We start from the raw sequence: 20,736 nt of genomic DNA, 5'->3' as shown, positions 1-20,736 counted from the left end.
TATTGTTGACCTTTGGACGCTTTTTTCTTTGGTTTTAATTTTGGCTTGAGGTCAACTTAAGAATTAAAATTTTTTTGTTTTTATTCTTATAAAAAGAAAGAAATATCATTGTTATTATAAATTTCTACCATATTGTTTATAGTTGCATAAAACAAATGTTCTTGTTTTTGAAAGCCAATCCCTGAGGATGACCATCAAAGATGGTTGAAATATTGGAAATTGAATAGATTCTACCTTATTGTGATAAGAGTTTCTTTATATTTTTAATCGCAATATGTTTTCGACAAAAACAAATATTAGGACATTTACCGCTAACATTTTTTCAGAGTTCTTTACGAATTCGGTCTGAATCTCTGAATTCTTTCAGAATTTGGTACAAAATTAGGTCTAACTTCAGTTCCAAGAATGGGATGTAACTATCCACTGAAGTTAAATGACTAGGTTTGGCATCGCACCTTTAAAAGACGAAGAGTGCTATGCATGGTGCTATCAACATTTGCCCTATAAGAATTTAGACGACTGCAATATCCCGAGTATAGTTGAGCAAAAACTACTCTGGTTTGTGGTGGACTTTATTCACACTATATTTGTTTACATTAGAAACTGCGACTATGTGAAAGCTATACAAACCTACTTGAAATGCTTGTTGAGCAAGGGGTTCTCTCCTGTATCGTTGGGCTTTCCTCTCTAGAAAGTGAAGATCATTCTTGATGGACCTAGTGTGTCGGGCCAACCTACTAGATGGTGATTGGGATGGCTCTCACGGTAACGCCCAAGCAAGTACTGTAACTAAAGCGTTCCCCGTTTTCAGGTATGGACAGATCAAAAAGGTGCATACTGTATAAAGCGGTTCACAAATATACAAGAACCCAATCTGGAGCAACCCATGTCTGCGATTGTTGTTCCTAGAGAGAGTAATGTACACGATTTGGGGTCGCAGTCTTGGAAAAAATGGGTGCTGGTGCTAAAAAGATGACATGTCCAATCACTTGCCCTCAAGCTTGAATAGAATCAAATATTTTGATGGAATATAAGTCCAGACCGTTGCCCCAAAAAGATCCAAACCATTTTGAGATCTTAATCACGTCATCGTCGATAACCCAGTGGAATGGTATCTACACCAAGCAATTTCCTGGAATAGTATTTTAAGTACCGGTTGTTATATGCCATGAACAAAAAAAAAATTGGAATTACAATTGAAATTTATTGAAATTGTATTTAAAATTCATTAAATTGGTTTAAGTGTTGAAGAAAGCATTAGGAATTATACTTAGCATTCATAGAATTGGTTCTTATACTGGAGAAAATATCGGATGTTTCACGAATTGTATTTACAATTCTTGGAATTGGCTAAATGCTGAACCTCATTTGAACCAATCATTGATCTCCTGTGATGTCCTAACATCGCTGGTACAGCTTCCACTCCATTTCCTTGGTATTCCTCAGAACTTGCCATTTCTGTTATCACCCAAAATGCAACATTAAACATTTACTTATTGTAGCTATTTAATGACGTTTTTAAACGACATTTGTTCACTTTTTTACGATTTTCCAATAAATTTCACGAATTCTTCAGTGTAAATAAACAATTTTCACATATCTGTCAAAACAAAAGAACAGCTTTTACAGATGTTGCCATGTTGTTTCAATGTTGTATTTTCTTTTACCAATATTCATGTTCTTTTACAGTGGATTTTTAATAACCGACATTTTTCTTGCTAGAAATGTTTATTAATTTGAAAATTTATTTACTTTTTATGCAAAAAATAAGAATTTAATAATCCCAAAGTTATTTGTGCAAAAAATGACGGTATGGTAACACAAATTATTATTTCAAGGGTTCACAAGTCGCGCCATTATTTTCCATTTTCCGACTTGTCAACCCTTGTTCACTTTTTGTGCTCCTCCCTGCCCAATCGTAATAGCTCGAGCAGGTGAAAGTGAACTGCAACTCACTTGTGAGTAGCTCCCTACGTGAAGATTCATAATCGCTATGGATGTTTATGATTGGGCTGAACATAATTTTCTATTTCTGCATTAAAATTTATAATTTTTTACAACTAAATTAATAGCTATAGGTTCAAAACACTGCTATCGATTGAATCTGTCAAAAAATTTCCGTATTTTTATTTATTTTAATTGCGTGATTTTTTTTCTGGGAACGCAATTACAGTTGAGTTGCTATCCATAATCGACCCCTTGGTTGCTGAAATGACACTGCCAAGCAACCGATTATTTGAGCAAAACATAGGTTAATGGGTCGATTCTGTATTGCGACACAAGTCGTGTCGCGTTGTCAGATGCAATTTTTACATTACGTTTGGCAACATTCGCCTGACACCGTCAAATTTATTTATTTATTTAATCCCATGGTGTAAGAAAGAAGGTGATACAATAATAGCAACCTATGTCTTCATTTGCTGTCAAAACATATTTTTAATCAAAAATAAATAACAAATATTTCGCTTCTATAAAAAATATCTGTGTACAACATCTTTGTTTAAGCTTCGCGAATAATATTTTAACGTTTTCTTCTAACTTTTGTGGATATTTCGCGCAAAAAAATTTGACAGCAAATGAAGACTACAACATAACGTCAACTATTGGATCACCTTGTTAAATTCGCCTTGATTTAACCCTTTTATGCAATACTAAGCCTTTAAGGCCAAAAACATTACATTTTAAATATATACATCTGAATAAACATACTTATTATATAAAAGAAAAATATGAAAAGTTTTGAACTATACGTATTATACAATATTCATTTCAGTATTGTCCCCACCATAACAATACAAGAAGAAGGAAAAAGATATAATCAGAAGTAGTCCTAGTTACAAGTAACACTAATGTTAAGATTTTACACGATCAAAGGTCTGTTAAAATGTTCCAAAAGTTTTAACCTAAAAACATTATTAGAATGGGAAAAGATACGTAATTCCAGGGGTAATATATTCCATGTGCGTGCAATACGAACAATAAATGATTTACTAAATATATCCTTCCAAATTCTAGGTATGAATATTTGAGGATTCCTAGGGATGTGGAAGAATTCAAATTGTCTATATAGCAAAACCGGGTTTTTATACTTAATAATCTTATGAAATAAAGACAGATTACGAACGTCGATATAAGCATTAAATGAGCATTTCAAAAATTTTTTAACAAATTCAGAAACATGACTTCTTCTCGGAATATTGTAAACAAATCGAGTAATAGTGTTTACAAGTTTCCTTAACCTAGTCTGGTATAAACCCACATTACCACAAATAACCTCAAAGCAATAGTTCACATGAGACATTAATAGTGAATGACCAATTCTATACTTCACATGGGTTGGCAGATATGCATTACAAGCATAAATTCTACGTAATGAAGACAAAACCTTACCATATAATGCATCAATATGGTATTTGAATGAAAGCTCACTATTTATAATCACGCCTAGACACTTATGTCTGTCCACAAATTCTATTCTTTTATCCTGTATATATATGTTAGGCCCAGGACTAACCCGATGAGATGGTCGAAAAAGCATAGCTTTGGTCTTGGATGAGTTTATAGACAAAGAGTTCATACCAGCCCAGTTCACTATACTTCGAAGACAGTTGTTTGCACTACTCTCCCATATCTCAGAGACAGACGGTTTACCACTTAACAGCAAAAATATATCATCAGCATACATATATGTTCTACAATCCGGAAGTCTAGTGTAGTCAACTAAATCATTCACATAAAGAATAAACAAGAGCGGACCTGAAACGGAACCCTGAGGCACACCGGAGTAGAGTGGCAAAAAGTCAGACTGAAGACCATTATAGCTTACAAATTGTATTCTATTGCTGAGGTAAGACATAATAAGTTTGCATGCCGAAACAGAAAAACCATACTCATGCATAAGTATGGTAATCAATTGATTGTAGTTTATAGAATTGAATGCCTTGGACAGGTCAAGAGATATTAGTACACTGAGCTTGCCTGTATTCATGTTCTCCCGAATACCATACGTCAGGCCAATAAGTAAATGTGTAGTGCTATAACCAGGTCTAAAAGCGTACTTGGAAGCACAAATTTTATCAGAACATTGCTGCATAACTTGGCACTTAATAATATGTTCAACGATTTTCGATATAGCGGGAAGAATAGAAATGGGACGGAAATATTCGGGTCCATGAACGGTCTTGGATTTAGGTATGGGCACAGCACGTGCTTGCTTCCATGCCTGTGGAAATGACGAAGTCGTTAATATACAGTTAACTAAATCAGTTAAAATATGTGACACGTAAGGAAAAATCATCTTAATGAAAGATATTGGAATACAGTCCACACCCAAAGATTTGGATTTAACTTTATTCATTGCAGAAAAACATCCATCTCATTTACACAAGCAAATGAAAATCGATCCTCATAACCCACGGACGTGTCAACACCAATTATCTCTTCCGAATGGGAATCTCCAACAAAAAACGCATTCAGATCATTAGAGTCTATTTCAAGCGTGGCATCACCAGCATTTTTCAAATATTTCCACAAGTCAGAAGAATCCATTCCACAAAACATCTTCGAAAAATGGTTTCAACGCGCCTTACGCATAACATTTTTGGCCCTATTCCGATATCGGCAATAAGTTTTCCAATTAAGATCAGACCTAAGTAGCTGAAATGCAGCGTATGCCAAATCTCTGAGTGACCTTGCAAAACGTATCTCACTAGACTTCATTCACTTGTCATCACGAGTATTAACCGATTTCCTCACAATTGGTACAAAGGAGAAAAGATTATTTAATAAATTGGAAATTAGCTCACATTTGGAATCAACATCAATGGCATTAACAATAACATTGAGATCATATTCACCTAGGAATGAAGAAATCCTATTCCAATCAATTCCATCATAATTACGATATTCAATATAGTCCATTTGTGCTCTATAGTTAAATGCTAAAGAGGCAAAAATTAAGGAATGGTCAGAAATTCCTGGCGGTTGAACCTGATCAGAGAATGTAACAAAAGATCTGTCACTAACAAGCATAAAATCTATTAGAGAGGTTGATCTACTTCTTAAGTCAAAATGCGTTGGCTTTGAGTTATGCACAACTGACAGATCAAAACGGCGACACATCGAGCGAAGTGAACCAGATCTTAATGTATTAAAAAGATTGCAATTAAAGTCTCCAATTGCTATAATGTTATTATAACGGGAAAATATACTACTGTGAAGATTTTCAAAATCATCCAAGTTGCCCGAAGGCAAATAAACAACCCCAAACAAGACATACATGTTATTCATTTCCAATTGTATAAAAAGAGACTCACATTTCCGGACAGAAACAGAAAAAAATTTCTTAAAACGGAGCTTGTTTGATATATAGATGGCAACATCTCCACCCCTACGAGAAGTTAATCGATCATTACGTAGTACTTTGTACCCTGGAAAAGAAACCGTCATGTCCGAAATATCCGGAACAAGCCATGTCTCAGAAATCGCAATAACATCAAATATATTATCCTCCATAATACATCTTATTTCATTCATTTTCATGGGAGGCTTAAGGCTTCGACAATTCCATTGAGCTATTTTCATTTGATTCGGAAATTGGTGTAAGACTGTCTTAATATAAGTGTTACTGCTAACTATAGGACCCAAATTGCAATCAGAAGACATCATATTGTTTTATGAAATGAATGGAAGGGGGGGGGGGGGGGTGGGCCAAAAGAAATATATTGCAAAGAAGAAATGCATCAATGTTTTATAAAAATACATATTTAATATATAAAATACTTCAAATACTATTCCAAATACTAATTCACAGCTGATCATGGGGGAAAAGATAATGAGATCATTAATTTCAATCAAAAGAAAAATAATGTTAAACAGATTCTGCTGCCTCTGATTTTCGCAGTAAAGAACTGCAATAATTGGCATCTCTCTTCGACTTAACACCTTTACTGTCAGTAATTTCTGCAAAAACCCGGTCTCCATTAATAATATAATAATGATATCACATTCAATCGACGAAGTTTGCCACATATCGTACTGAGATTTGAAGCCGCAGGTGTATAGTGATCATTGAGAAACACACGAGTAGAAACATCATTACCACGGCCATCCTTTAACACGTCACACACACGTATGTAGATTGCGTGTTCTAAAATATTGCTTCACTGTTTAATTTGACCAATATCTGCTTCTTATTACGTATATAACAGACATGGTTGGCATCGTATTTACTAATGCTGACGTTATAGAAAGCAGCAATAGAGAGCACAGGCACAAACAGATCAGAAATTCCATCGGGTAAACCCCCAATAATGAAATCAGCTCGGTTCAAACGGCGATGCAGGATGTTATTCTCTGTTTCCAAACGGACATTTTGGTAGACACTGACTCTTCAACATTGTTTATACGGTCATTGCACTTTACAATATCAGACTTGATTTCAGACAGGCCTGAGGTTACTTCTTATCTCATGATTTGATTGGTAACAACAAAATTATCAAGTTGCCTTTTAAGATCTCGTATGTCATCAGCAACAGCATTGCCCCGTGCACTACCTGTGTTCTTTTCACAGGCTGAACATACAAAAGAGTACGTACGAATAGACTTCAGCACATAAAGGTCATGCTCAGTAAGGTTAGCACACGTCCCATGAATCCATTGGGAACATATCTTGCATTCAATGCTTCCTTTGCCTTTAGTTATACTATTAGAACACAGTCCACATTTGGCACTCGTTTTATTTGTCTTTGTACCCGGCATATTAACAGCAACAACAGCAACCAGTCAAACAGCAGCAATAAAAACAAAACGAATGTCACCAAAGAAATTGCAAAAAAAAGTGACGCAACACCAGCCAAAAGTATATTTATAAATGCAATAATTTAATTGAGTTTCTGCTAAAAAAAAATTAAATTCGATCCAGCACAGAAATCGCTTTTAAGTTAAACAGATGCAATATGATTAAAAGACAACAGCGAAAATGTTATTTAGCACACGATCAGCTGCGAAATAAACACGCGTCTACTCAGACATAGGGTTTGTCGCCATAACATTCATTTTCCGACAACAAATTTGCTGTCGCCGCATGGTTTAATAAGAAAGGTTAGCTAAAGCTTCCTGACAATTTAATTTTTTTCTTTCGACTGTTCCTAAAACGTCAAAACAATATACACAATCTTTGTATGTGTGTGTGCTGTTTGAATCATATACCCATACAGCATTTTTTGAAAATTTTAATCAAATTCGAGTCTTTTTTGATCCGACTGCACGATTAAAAAGCTAGAATATGAGCTCATTTTCTGATCATAAATGACTCCTTTGTCGGTAGGAAAACATAACCTCAGGCGACTCTTCTAAACAAATCACAAATGAGTCTTTTTCGAGTCGTATTTCAATCATTTATTGGTGTTTTGTTGATTAATTTCGGACCCTTTTTCGAGTCTTTTTAGAGTCATGTTTATAATCATTTATGAGTCTTTAGGGAGTCATTTATGAGTCTTTTTGTTAGACGAAATAAATTAAAAAAATTTCTTTTTATTCTTCTTTGTTTCTTTCCTTTGTTTTATAGTCTTTTCTGCTTTGTTATGTCTTTTAATTATCCTTTATGTTGCTTGGTGGTTAGTATACTGCTTCTTCATTTCACTTGGCAAAACCTGTTGTGTTGTGTTTGTCTGTACCTTTAATATTATACGTTACATTTATATCAAAATTTTGTAGAAAGTGTATATGAGAATTTTATTTTTTTATTTACAACCAAATAAAAATAAAACAAAACAATCAGTTTTTAATCACCTAACTGTTCAAAATATGATCAGAGTATACATAATTATAATCACTTTTCAAACACCTGTATGACCCTTTTTTGATTAAGCATTTTTCAATCTTCCAGATGATCAAAATGTGACAATAAATAACAAAAAAATGTCACATTTTAAACACCTCAATGATTTATTTGTGATTGCTACACATTTGTTGTTGTATTTTAAATTGAACTCTTTTTAATCATTACAGGGAGTCACTTTCGAGTCCCTTTCTGATCACACAAGCGACTTAATCAATTTTTGATCACCAAAAGGACTCTAAAAAGACTCCTCAATGTGATTTTTGAAAAAACAGTCTTCTAAATGCTATCTGGGTACCAATTTTAAAAGCAATCGAATTCAATGGTTTTTAAAATAGTTTTTAGAAGATTTGTATGGAAGAAAATTGTCAGCTTTTCATTGAAACAGACATTTTATCATATCCACAACTCGATAATGAGGAGAAACCTTGGCCCTTCATTCATTCATCAACATTGGTTTGTAAACAAACCCACTTGTTGCTTTTGTGTTTACTAATTTTGGTGTTTTAGGAATTCAGAAAAAACAAGGGTCCAACGATTTTTTTCCATTTAAATCTACCTCTTTACTTATACCATGTTTGGTTTGGTTTTAGGACGCGCAGCTACCGTTGTTGGCAGCTACTTCACTCGGAGACCTTGAGGTCCATTGTGATCATCCTTAAAGAAACTGTGTGTTGTAGTTGGACTATATGTAATGATGATAGATGCTGGATTATTGCGGATCTGTTGTGAAGTTGAGTGTGTAGGTGATGCTGTGATGATGGATGTGAGTTTATAGGTTGTTGGATGTAAGTTTAGATGGGTTGGATGTGATGATGATGGATGCTGATTTATAAGGTGGGTGTTGAAACTGGTGACTGGTTTATTCTGAAGTAATGTGAGGTGGTTGGGATATTGTCGCTTTGTTGATGTAAAGTGGCTTGGTGTGATGGGTATGGTGAGTAATGGATGTGGTTGCGCGACTGCTGTGATTGTGGCAAAGTTGTTGATGTAGTGAATGTGATGTGGGTGTATTGCCACTGAGGGTGTTGTTTAGTGTTGAGCCGATTTCTATACCATGTGTCGCCGTGCATTTTTACAAATGAATAAAAACGAGACATTGAAACATACAGGCATGTCACAGAAACCAATTCCGATCGAAAGTGGAATTGATTCCGTATTTAGCCTCTTCAGAAACCGAAAAACGAAACATTTTTTCGGAATGAAACCACTTTTGTTTTCTCAAGTGGAATTGTATTTTTTTGGAAACATAGTGCTTTAAAACACTTAATAAAAAAATAATAAAAATATTGTTTTATTAACATAATCACATTTAATTTCATATTTATCATTTTATTAAAAAAATTCGCACATTTCCATTATTTCTCAATCAACGAAATCAATTGTTAGCAAAGTATTACCACATAATTTTTTCGTTGTAAATTTGAAAAAACTAGACAACTACGAATAAATTAAAACAATGATGAAAGAAAACAAAACTAGAAAGAACTCCAGCAAGGTATTTTTCAATGTTAAGTCGATTTTTTGCTTCTCAATTAAAGAAACAATAGAAAAATTGAAAATTTAATAAAGAGATTAACTTTCTTTTCGCACAAAAAAGTTTTCTTTAAACTCAATATTTTCATAATTCCCATTCTAATCATATGTTTTCCTTTGGTTCCTCTATTGTTGCCACATTTATACAAATAATAAGATTTTCAGAATTCACCAAATCGATCGAAATCTGAAGAAGCTAAAACAAAAACGATCGAAATGAAATTATGGAATTGAAACCATTCCGATCGGAATCTGTGACATGCCTGATAAGTAACATTTTCATTTATTTTAATGGGTCGATTCCGTATGGCGACGCGGGTCATGTCGCGTCGCCAATCGTCTCTGCTACAAAATTTAAAAATTGTACTACGTAAAGCTATAGAAAATAATCATCGATAACGAGTTATCGGTTTTGTTTTGATTTGAATAAATCAGAAAAAATATCGGAGGAAGTTGCACACAAAAGTTATAGTTTCCTAAAATGATAAGCTCAGTGGAACTATTTTTTGATGATAGTGAAGAAAATATAGTTAACGTAGCATCTATCAGGCGACGCTTAAGAGATAAATCGAATCCTTTAGAATTGCCATCAGTATTTTGAGTATGTTTGGTTTCCAACATTCATCAAATTAATTGTTAATTTTTTAGGTTTAAAGCGTATTTTCGGCTTCCAAAAGACGCTGTTATTTATGTATATAGTAGAGGCATGAAAATATGACTTTAAAAAAACCACAGATCAACAGCAATACAGCCAATCCTTGAAGTGTGTACTGCTTTAAGATTTTTTTTGCAGAAGGAAGCTTTCCAAAATCCCAAAATTTCCCTGGCGTTGTCAGATGCATTGACGGAATACACGTACATATAATGGGGCCAAAGGAAGATGTTCGCCATTTATATGTGGATAGAAAAGGATATTTTAGTTTAAACGTTTTGTTACAAACAAAGATATTTTTTGTGATGGTCCACCTCCTGTAGCTGTAATGTTCTTCTTATTTTGAGACATTTTTTTTTAGTTTGGATTTAAAATGAGTCCACACTCTGTGCCATTCATCTGGTGTACGGGTTGGTGGACCACAACTATTTAATTGCTCCGCAACATCCTTCCACACCTCATCAAAAGTGGCTTTAGTTTCGCCAAAAAGTCTGACTCCACGAGCTACGTTTCGGCGGGCTTCCATTTTTTCAAGCAGCATTCCAAATTGCTGTTTTGTAGTAACTTTTACCAATATAAGTACTTAAAAACCAAAAAACGTATATAATATTAAATAAATTCACTTAAAATAAATGAAAATGTGATCTACGTTTCATTTTTTCGTTTTTATTCGTTTGCAAAAATGCACGGCGACAGCTAATTTGTTGTCGCCTGAAAATGAACTTTATGGACAGAATTTTACGTCGTCGGGCGACTTTTGCCATACGTAATGGAAAAATTGCAACTGACAACGCGACACGACTCGCGTCGCAATACGGAATCGACCTATTCTATTTATTTCGATGAATTTTAGGTTAGTGGTTTTTATTTCGATAATATCGATAAGAAAAACTATCTATCGATATTAAATTTTTAAAAAATAATCGATTTTATCGATAGTGCCATCGATTTTTTGCCACCTCTAATGATGGTGTGTAAAGTATAGTACACATGGTTTAATAAGAAAGGTTAGCCAAAGCTTTATGTCAATTTAAATTTTTTCATTCGAGTATGCCTAAAACTTCAAAACAATATAAACAAACTGTGTATGTGTGTGTGGTGTTTGAATAATATGCCAAACAAGTTTAAAAACAATCGAATTCAATGATTTTTGAAATTGTTTTTAGACCATTTGTATGGAAGAAATTGGTGAGAGTTACATAGAAACAATCAGTTTATCATATTCTCAACTCGATTATGTAGAGAAAACTTAACTCTTCATTCATTTTTCGCGTTTTTTTTAAAATACTCAAAAAATGCATTGTAAACAAACCCACTTGTTGCTTTTATTTTGAAGTTTTAGGAATTCAAGAAAAACAAGGGTTCTATAGATTTTTTCATTTAAATCTACCTCTTTACTTATACCATGATAGTACACATTGACAAGCAAAACTGACAGTCATCGAAGTCTATTTCGTGAATATCAAAGCCTAATTGAAAAATTTCTTTTATAATATCTAAATAATACCGTAAACATTGTATTTCAAACGTTTTTAGCAAAATAAAAGTTGTTATTTGCCGGAAAATTGTCCTTAAAGTACGTTGACTGTCAGTTTTGACTGTTAGTGTGTACTCCCCTTAAAAGGTGATGCCAATGCTACGATATTTCGATTGGATTGTTATCGATAGTGCTATCGATATAAAGCAGCTAGCTCCATCAGCCCCAAGAAAAAACATCATTTAACTGCTGTCATTCGAGGATAAAAGTTTAACCCGTATAGCTATTATTCGTCAGTACATTTTTCACATAAAATATTATAATTACTCTAGAGTGAAAATCACAAAATCTTCCAGAAAAAAGTCTTTAATCTAAAAAGTAAGCTTTTTTAAATACAAATGATTTAAGTGCATCTCTATGGGTTTTCTTGAATGAAAATCTAGCTGAAAAATTATTCTTTTTACCATTATGTAGCATATAGTGAAAAAAGGGCTTTTGGAAAAATAAATTTTCATTGGATCGATAATTTTTCATTTAAGCTCCCCCACCCCACCTAGTGGAAAGGAAGGCTGCAAAAACACCCCTTTAAACCTTTAAAGAAATAAGGAAAACAACCAACCACTGAAAATTATAGTAAACAGAGAGCAAGCAAAAAATACGTTTGCGAGAACACTCAACATTCACAGAGAGAAAGAGAGAAGAGAGTGTTAAATCAGCTGTTTCTTATTTTTGTTTATTTCATCAATAGACAAATCAAATTCATTGAGTCACTCTTGCTGGCTGGACTAAAGAAACACTTGACAAAATGTCCTATGTAAGGCATTATTTTTAATTTGGAATCTATTCGTCATATGTATGTGGTGTATAATGTGTTCTAATAAACTGTTTGTTTTTACAGCGTATGAAAGCAACAAAATGTCCCACGGACGAGTTATCTTTAACCAACAAGGCCATCGTCAATGTTAACGATTTTCCGGAAGATGTTAAGTATGTTTTTTGTACTTATTTTATGTACAAGGGATGTTATTGATTAATTTTTCTTGCTCTTCTTCCCCATATTTAGGTATGCAGATATTTCACCGGGACCCGGTCAACATTATATTTTTGCTTTGGAACGCACAACTGAAGTGCCACGCGGCCACATTGGCTTCTCACTGGTTCAGCGCAAATGGGCTACACTTTCTATTAATCAAGATATTGAAGTTCGACCCTATCGTTTTGATGGCCATTCTGATGTTATTACCTTGGTCTCCTTTGAGACCGACTTCTTGCAAAAGAAAACGTAAGTGATTTTTTCTATGTACATATTTAGTATATCTTCTAATAGGGTCATTTAAATGCGACATAATTTGATTTATTGTTGCATCAGTATTTTGTTGTTTTATTGCAGTTGTATTACTCATGGAAAGTTAGGGGTGAGGGGGATACATAGATACATATATGACTAATTTGAATTTAAAAACAATCTCTTGAGAGCAATATTAGAATTTTGTAATAATGACATAATTTTTTTAATTTAACATCTTTGGTTAAGATTGGAATGTTTCTGACAGCGGCTAAACTCTTGGGTCCACAAATATTGGAGATTACAATATTGATCACCTGAGAAATCTTTAAATTTGGTCGTCTTATCAAAAAACACTATAAATCCTAGAAGTCTGTGGGTTTCTAGGTATTTGGGTAGCCTCTAGATTGTGAATGAGACTTCGAATTTCTTTAGAGATATTGGTCTTCCCTACGGTCTATGCCCCATATGGCGGACAATCAATCAGCCTTCATCGGTTGATTTTTTTTCTCCCAAATTGAGCAAGCATATTACGTACTTTAGTCGTTATCAGGAGGATTCGATTATTGGACTACATTTTCTGTCACTTTATGTAACTCGAGGATCTCCTATTTTTTTTTACTGTTATGTTTTTGGGTCACAATAGGTGTGGTAACATTTTTAATAGATACATGTTTTGTCCTGATTACGATGATATAGGCCGACTTCCGAAATGTCAGTTGCTTTGTATTCGTGCATGAATCTAGCGGTTCTTAAATCGAATTCCACACTACTGCAATCTAAGAACCCCTAGTTTAATGCCCGAATACAAAGCAACTGACGTTTCAGAAGTCAGCCTTACATATTTTTTTTGGGGAAGATCATACAAAACTCTCTTTAAGTTACGAAAATATGAAGAACTCTCTTGATTGCCAAGACATACATGGTATCCCGGCATGAATTTTAATTGCTTTACTAATTCTAATATTTTCTAGAACTTCCCAAGAACCCTATGATTCCGATTTGATGGCCAAGGATTTCCTAATGCAGTTTGGTGGTATGGCCTTGACCGTGGGCCAAACACTTGTGTTCAGTTTCCAAGAAAAGAAACTTTTGGGATTGGCTGTAAAGACACTTGAGGGTAAGTTTTTCCCATCACAAGCCAATTATATTACGATTTTTATCAAACAACTTTTTTTCACCCACCCTTTAGCAATTGACCCCAAGGCCTTGGGTGAGGGTAAAGAAACAACAACACGTTCGGTACGTTTCGGTCGCATAACGGGCAACACCATTGTACAATTTGAAAAAGCTGAAAATTCTGCCCTGAATTTGCAAGGAAAGTCCAAGGGTAAAATAATGCGTCAATCGATTATTAATCCCGATTGGGATTTCGGTAAAATGGGAATTGGTGGTTTGGACAAAGAATTCAATGCCATCTTTCGTCGTGCTTTTGCATCACGTGTCATACCGCCAGAGATTATTGAACAATTGGGTTGCAAGCACGTTAAGGGTATTTTGTTGTATGGACCTCCTGGTACGGGTAAAACTTTGATGGCTCGCCAGATTGGTCAAATGTTAAATGCCCGAGAACCCAAAATTGTCAATGGACCCCAGATTTTGGATAAATATGTTGGTGAGTCCGAAGCCAATGTTCGTCGTTTGTTTGCCGATGCCGAAGAGGAGGAGAAGAGGGTAAGAATCTAACCATACAATTTTCTAAAACACATGCCAGCATTATTAACTGTTCCTTTCCTTTAACCTTCCAGTTGGGTCCCAACAGTGGTTTACACATAATTATCTTTGATGAAATCGATGCCATTTGCAAACAAAGAGGCTCTGTGGCCGGCAACAGTGGTGTCCATGACACCGTGGTAAATCAATTGTTGGCCAAAATCGATGGTGTTGAACAATTGAATAACATTCTCGTCATTGGTATGACCAATCGTCGTGACATGATTGATGACGCATTGCTTCGACCCGGTCGTTTAGAAGTTCAAATGGAAATTAGCTTACCCAATGAACAGGGCCGTTGCCAAATTCTCAGTATTCACACAAAGCGAATGCGTGATTTCAATAAAATCGCCCCAGATGTCGATTGTAAAGAGTTGGCTGCAGTCACCAAGAATTTCAGTGGTGCTGAATTGGAAGGTTTGGTACGTGCCGCTCAATCTACCGCCATGAATCGTTTAATCAAGGCCGATGCCAAAGTAACAGTCGATCCAGAGGCTATGGAAAAATTAAAAGTTACCCGAGCCGATTTTTTCCATGCCTTGGAAAATGATATTAAACCAGCATTTGGTACAGCTCAGGAGGTATTGGAAACAATGTTGGTACGTGGCATTATCAACTGGGGACAACCGGTGTCACACATTTTGGAAGATGGCATGTTATATGTACAACAGGCAAGGGCTACTGAAAGTTCAGGTTTGGTTTCAGTGCTAATTGAAGGTCCTCCCAATTCTGGCAAATCTGCTTTGGCAGCTAAATTGGCACAAATGTCAGACTTTCCATTTGTTAAGGTGTGTTCACCTGAGGATATGGTGGGCTACACCGAATCAGCCAAATGTTTACAAATTCGTAAGGTAAGGAAAAATGTGATGATTTGTTACGCGTCATTTTATTATTAATTATTGTGTCTTCTTCTTTTGTTTTTGTAGATTTTCGATGATGCATATCGTTCAATGTTAAGCTGTATTGTTGTCGATAATGTTGAACGTTTATTGGACTATGGTCCCATTGGACCACGTTACTCCAATTTGACATTACAAGCTCTCTTAGTATTACTTAAGAAACAACCACCAAAAGGACGTAAACTTTTGATTTTTGTTACTTCCAGCAGACGGTAAGTTGGAAACGTAATTTACACTTTTTACACCTTTTAAAATCCTATACTTTTTAAAATTTTACACTTTTTCAAATTTGTATAATTTTTGTTTTTCTTAAATTTTGATTCAAACACCACGAAAAAAACATAATTAGAGTCATGGGGTCTAATGTTTGTGAATTGTTAAAATTGTGATAATCTTTGAAATCTCGAACCAGCCAAAGAATCGCAAGAAAATATCAACGAACCAGATTGGGGAATTTAATGGTTGATTGGCTACATACATACTTACACTCCACGTCAGTAGAATAGAACACCTAAATTATCGTTAGTGTTAGCTTATTTATCCCAAAAGGAATGAATTTATGATTATGATGTTCCGTATCAAACACAGAGAAAATTATGTTTCTAGTTTTCGCGACATGATTTTCTGATCATTTTTTCGATAGTACTATGAAAAATAGGCATTTATTTTTGGTCATGAGGATAGAACATTGATTTTGGCGAAATTTTTTCAAATCGTAATTTGAACATAAAGTTCAATGAAGGTCCAATTGGACAACGCCTTTGGATTTCCCCTTCACAAATGTTCGAATTTTCGCTTCAATGCAGTCTAAGGTTTGTTCGAGGATTGTTTTAAATTGTTTACCGAAGTAAACCGAGCAAGCATTGTGTTACTGTACTACTGGAAGAATCTTCGTCTCTTCATGTATTCGCGCCCCACTGGCGTCGCATAGCTTACCACAGACCGACCTATCGTGTTATATATTGTTGTTGTTGTAGCAGCATTTAAACCTATGTAGAAGCATAGGTTTAATCCCGGGTTGACAGCCGCTGGCAGAAACACTATGGTTCCGGGTCAATCCGGTACGAAAGGTTGAACTTGAACATCTCATATTGTCGCAGATAGATGCATGTACATGCTGTAGAATATGAACCCTAGAATTTTAGGCTAGTTGGTGGTCGGAATTTTGCTACTATTGACCATGACATTCAACTCAGTTATCAGCTCTGTGTGGTGAACAGAGTGGCCGTTTATTTGTATATTCCGCGTGTAAAAAAAGGTGGTAAGGTCTGCCGAATAAGAGTTCAGCCTTTCACAAATGGCATCAGGGAAGGTACCTGACGCCAAATACAGCAAAGGTAGAGTTTAAAGAGTTTTAATATCCAACGTTTCAAACATGACCGGAGGATAATCTGCTCAATGTCCTTAAAAATCGAGGAGTGATTGACAGTATCATAGGCTTTTGATAAACCAAGCGCCACCATCACTGTCGTGTCGCACCGCACGGCTTCTTCTGGTTGAGTCCTCAACTAATATGTGACAATATGGCGTGCTTCGCAATTGTCGTGCAGAGCTGCTTACGCAAACCATGCTGATGTTGAGCAACCGAAAATCTACTTCTGACGTTTTTTTTTATTGTTCCACAACATCCCATACGGGACAAGGGAGACTTCTCTCATATCAATGAGTGCACCCCGATTCATATTAGCTCAATGATATGGGACCTACTGTTTATCGCCGAGTCCGAACGGCGTGTCTAAAGACACCACTTGTAGAGAAGTTTTACAAGGCTGAAATACTCAGTAAATGTCGCCACCATTACTGATTGATATTTTGCCACCGTTGAAAAATGTTTGATGTTGCCTGGCCACGGTGGCACCACAACGTTAGGAATGACTAAAGCCTCAAGCGGCTTTGCTACGGCTACAAAAGTAAAATCGGTCTGGCTTCAGCAGTGGGGCCGCCCTGTCCATTTACCAGACTTCGGACTGCTTTGGTGAGATACTCAATTGTCTCAATGGCTCATCTATCTGTTTCAACATTACCATGGAGATTCCATCAGGATCCATTTCTTTGGTTGATTGAGCCTTCCTGATGACATACCCAACATCATCAATTGTAAATTGTGGTGGTTCCTCCTCAGCAGGAAGAGATTGATGCGAAGTAGTACTCTTTTCTTCGCCCTATCTTCCTTCTTTCCAAGGTTCGATAATGACTTAACCGTTGCCCAGAATTCACTTATTCCGACCAACCTGTTAACTTCCAGTGTCAGCTTCCTCATTCGGGGATCACTGTGTTTGGCACGTCGCTCAGCTGGGAAATTTGGTCTCACTTTATTTATTCGACCAGCAGATATGTAGTGTAGTAAGCACCTGCAGCAGTGATGATGTCTCGTAACGTCCTTTCCGCTACCCGAACATCAGAAGAATTGGGTAGATCACTGAAGTGGTGATTAGTGAACTCTCTGAAACTCGGCCAATCAGCTTTCCCATGATTGACGAGTGTGCGGCGTTCAGAGGTGATGAGTTCGTGCGGTCTGCTAATGGAGACAATTATAGGGAGATGGTCTGATCCAAGAGAAATAACAAGTTGGCAGGTAACGTCATTTGACAGACCAGGTGACACGATAGTTATGTATGTCTGGTGAACTGTGTCACTGTGTCTGTATTGAACAGAAAGCTCCACTTCTGGTGCAATGCTTCCTCTGTACGTTGTAACCATCACAACGCTGTACGCCACAGTTGTTCTTGAGCTTGGATTCCTGCACCGCCGTGACCGTGGTATTATTCCGACTCACGAAATCCACTATTTCCTCGAAAATGCATCCTCCTCGAAATTGCAAAAAGGATGCATTTTCGGAGATTGGAACAGTATTAAGTGCTGCGTGTGCGGAAACCTGGGCGGCTGGCATCCAATTTGGAATCTATTTAGCCCAAATCTAATGATGATATTGGTACCTCTCCCGATTTGGTCCAAACTTTGCACATTGTAATACTTTTTCGTGACATAGATCAGGTTCAAAAATGGGATATAGTGGTCCACTCCGTCACAAAATTTCAAAATTGTTCGCACAAGTGCTGTTTAGGGACATGTTTTCCGATAACTATTGGAAAGAATGACTCCGAAAATTAGGATTGTCTATGCCGATTCTTTCCTTCGGAAAAGTTCAACACCTTTGTCATTCAATCCAGATTAAGGTCACTTCTCATATCGTGTTGAAATTTTAATAGCGGGTAGTCTTATGGTGACTACAACATTATAATTTTCTGCTGTTGAAAGTTCCAAAGAGGTCTGTATTGGATAGCACCTTCAGATATCTCTCTTAGAAATGTTCAAAATTTTCCCTTAATTGAATTATAAGGGCTGTTTGAGGATCTTTTAAATTTTTTTGGTGGTCCTGTTTTACATCCATATGATATTTTTGTGGATAATTCCATACTATCTGACAAAAAGCTCTAAAAATCTTAAGGTGACCAAATAAAATGGCTGCTGGGCACAATAACTTTCGGAAAGAATGACTCCCAAAATTAAATCCAGTTCCAGGACTATGTCGATCCATTCATGCAAGTACCTCCTTCGAAAAAGTTTAACACTTTTGCGATTAAATCCCGTTTAAGATTACTCCTCGGGTATTGGTGAAATGTTCATAGCGGGTAGCTGTTGTGATCTTAAATACAGCAGTAAATTATTGCTATGGGAAGCCAATACTTTCTGAGATATGCCCCCGAAATGTCCTATTATATTGGGGCACTTCTTCATATAGCCCTTGCATTAAAGTTTTTAGTAATTCTTTCTAAAAATATCCAAAACCTATTCTCCCACAAAAATGCTGATTACTTTTAAAATGAGGGAGCTTTTCAAAGTACATTTAGGCCTAACACTACTGTTATTGTTTTGTGCTGCTACATTTAGGCCCAACACTACTGTTATTGTTTTGTGCAGCTATAAGCTGAGTGTATTTAGCTGTCAGCCGACTGATTCTTATTTACTTGTTTTATCAATACATTTTCACCCTAAATAATAAAACTGCTTCTCACATCTTTTAAAATTCCAGTGAAGTTTTGGAAGAAATGGAAATGTTGTCAGCATTTACTTCCGTTTTACATGTACCTAATTTATCACTTCCTGAACAAGTTATTGCCGTACTCGAGGATTGTGATGTGTTTAGCAAGGGTGAACTCCAAGCTATTGGCAAGAAAATGAGCGGTAAACGGTAAGTTCATGAGCCTAAACTCTAAGGAAAAATGTTTAAAATTGTATTTTTCTTCTTTTTATAGCGTTTTTATTGGCATTAAAAAGCTATTGGCTCTCATTGATATGATAAGGCAAACTGAGCCACAACATCGAGCCATAAAATTCCTCTCGAAAATGGAAGAAGAAGGTGGTCTAGATATGGCTCGGCACTAACCACAACATACGAGCTTTAAAATGACCGGGTGGAGCTCAACGATGTTTTCTAAAGCAAAAAAGAAGAAATAAAAAAAAACACTATTATATTCAATTTAAGCTATAAAAACTTGAAACAGATATAACATACATATATTGCAAAGAAAATCTATTCAAACAAAAAAACTCCACTATAATTATGTACACAATATAACAATTAAGCCATGGCAAAAATTACCTTTCAAGAAGAGGAATACACATATACGTATATTTACAGCAGTAATAATCCAGAAAATTACACAACCAAGGCTATTTAATTATTACAGGCCATTAACCAACAAACAATATTGCTATATAATGTGTACTCAAATCAAACTTAAATTGAAAACTGTTTCTTATTAGTTTTCTCTTTTTCCGTTCGTTGTGATCTACTGTTGAGCTGTATTTGTATGAATCAATACCTTTGCTGAATACTTAAAACCAATGACTACTTATGCTTAAAATGTTACTCTCTGTGCCCCTTCTTCCTGCATATGTGTTTGAATTGTCCCAAACCACTTTCTTTAACGTAAAAAAAAACTATAGATCTCCCATTAAAAAATATGTCCTAATCTCCACTCTTCTTTCCTATATTATAATAGATTTGTCGTTAGTATAACAAGAAAAAAAGTGTTGTTGAGATTTATAGATAATCTATAAGAGTATTTTAGTTAAATACATTCCAAAATAAAAATGTTTCAAAACGAAACGAAAAACAAAACAACCACACACAGACTCACCAAATCGTAATTTCAAAAATTAAAAAAAAAAATAAATGGAAATTTGAATTAATTTAAAGTTATCCAATGGTTCTGAACTGTTCCTTATGCGAATAATGAAAATCAAATCCTTATGAAGCATCAATATGCTTCAATCTGTAAAATCTAATCGGATCTTAATAATGTTGATTGCTGCGAAAATGATTATTGG

The 20,736-nt window shown here is 35.4% G+C and overlaps 1 protein-coding gene across 3 annotated transcripts; it reads left to right on the top strand.

Moving 5' to 3' along the window:
* The first annotated feature begins 11,674 nt into the window (after window positions 1-11,674).
* comt (comatose) lies at window positions 11,675-20,527 on the top strand. 3 transcript variants are annotated; one of them, XM_073977003.1, is made up of 10 exons: window positions 11,675-11,883; window positions 12,045-12,319; window positions 12,404-12,492; window positions 12,569-12,787; window positions 13,765-13,910; window positions 13,983-14,464; window positions 14,539-15,354; window positions 15,430-15,614; window positions 19,436-19,594; window positions 19,659-20,527. In XM_073977003.1, exons 2-10 carry the CDS (start codon window positions 12,311-12,313, stop codon window positions 19,786-19,788), a joined length of 2,235 nt encoding a protein of 744 aa, XP_073833104.1. In that variant the 5' UTR covers window positions 11,675-11,883; window positions 12,045-12,310; the 3' UTR covers window positions 19,789-20,527. The 3 variants fall into 3 exon arrangements, with proteins under 3 accessions (XP_073833104.1, XP_073833105.1, XP_073833106.1); XM_073977004.1 differs by having other exon boundaries at window positions 11,718-11,883; window positions 11,980-12,319; XM_073977005.1 differs by having other exon boundaries at window positions 11,763-11,883; window positions 11,949-12,319.
* Window positions 20,528-20,736: the final 209 nt, after the last annotated feature.

Source organism: Musca autumnalis, unplaced genomic scaffold (assembly GCF_047663935.1).
Source record: "Musca autumnalis isolate F117 unplaced genomic scaffold, ASM4766393v1 scaffold_3, whole genome shotgun sequence".
Taxonomy (NCBI): Eukaryota; Metazoa; Arthropoda; class Insecta; order Diptera; family Muscidae; genus Musca; species Musca autumnalis.
This window is presented reverse-complemented; position numbering and strand designations above follow the sequence as displayed.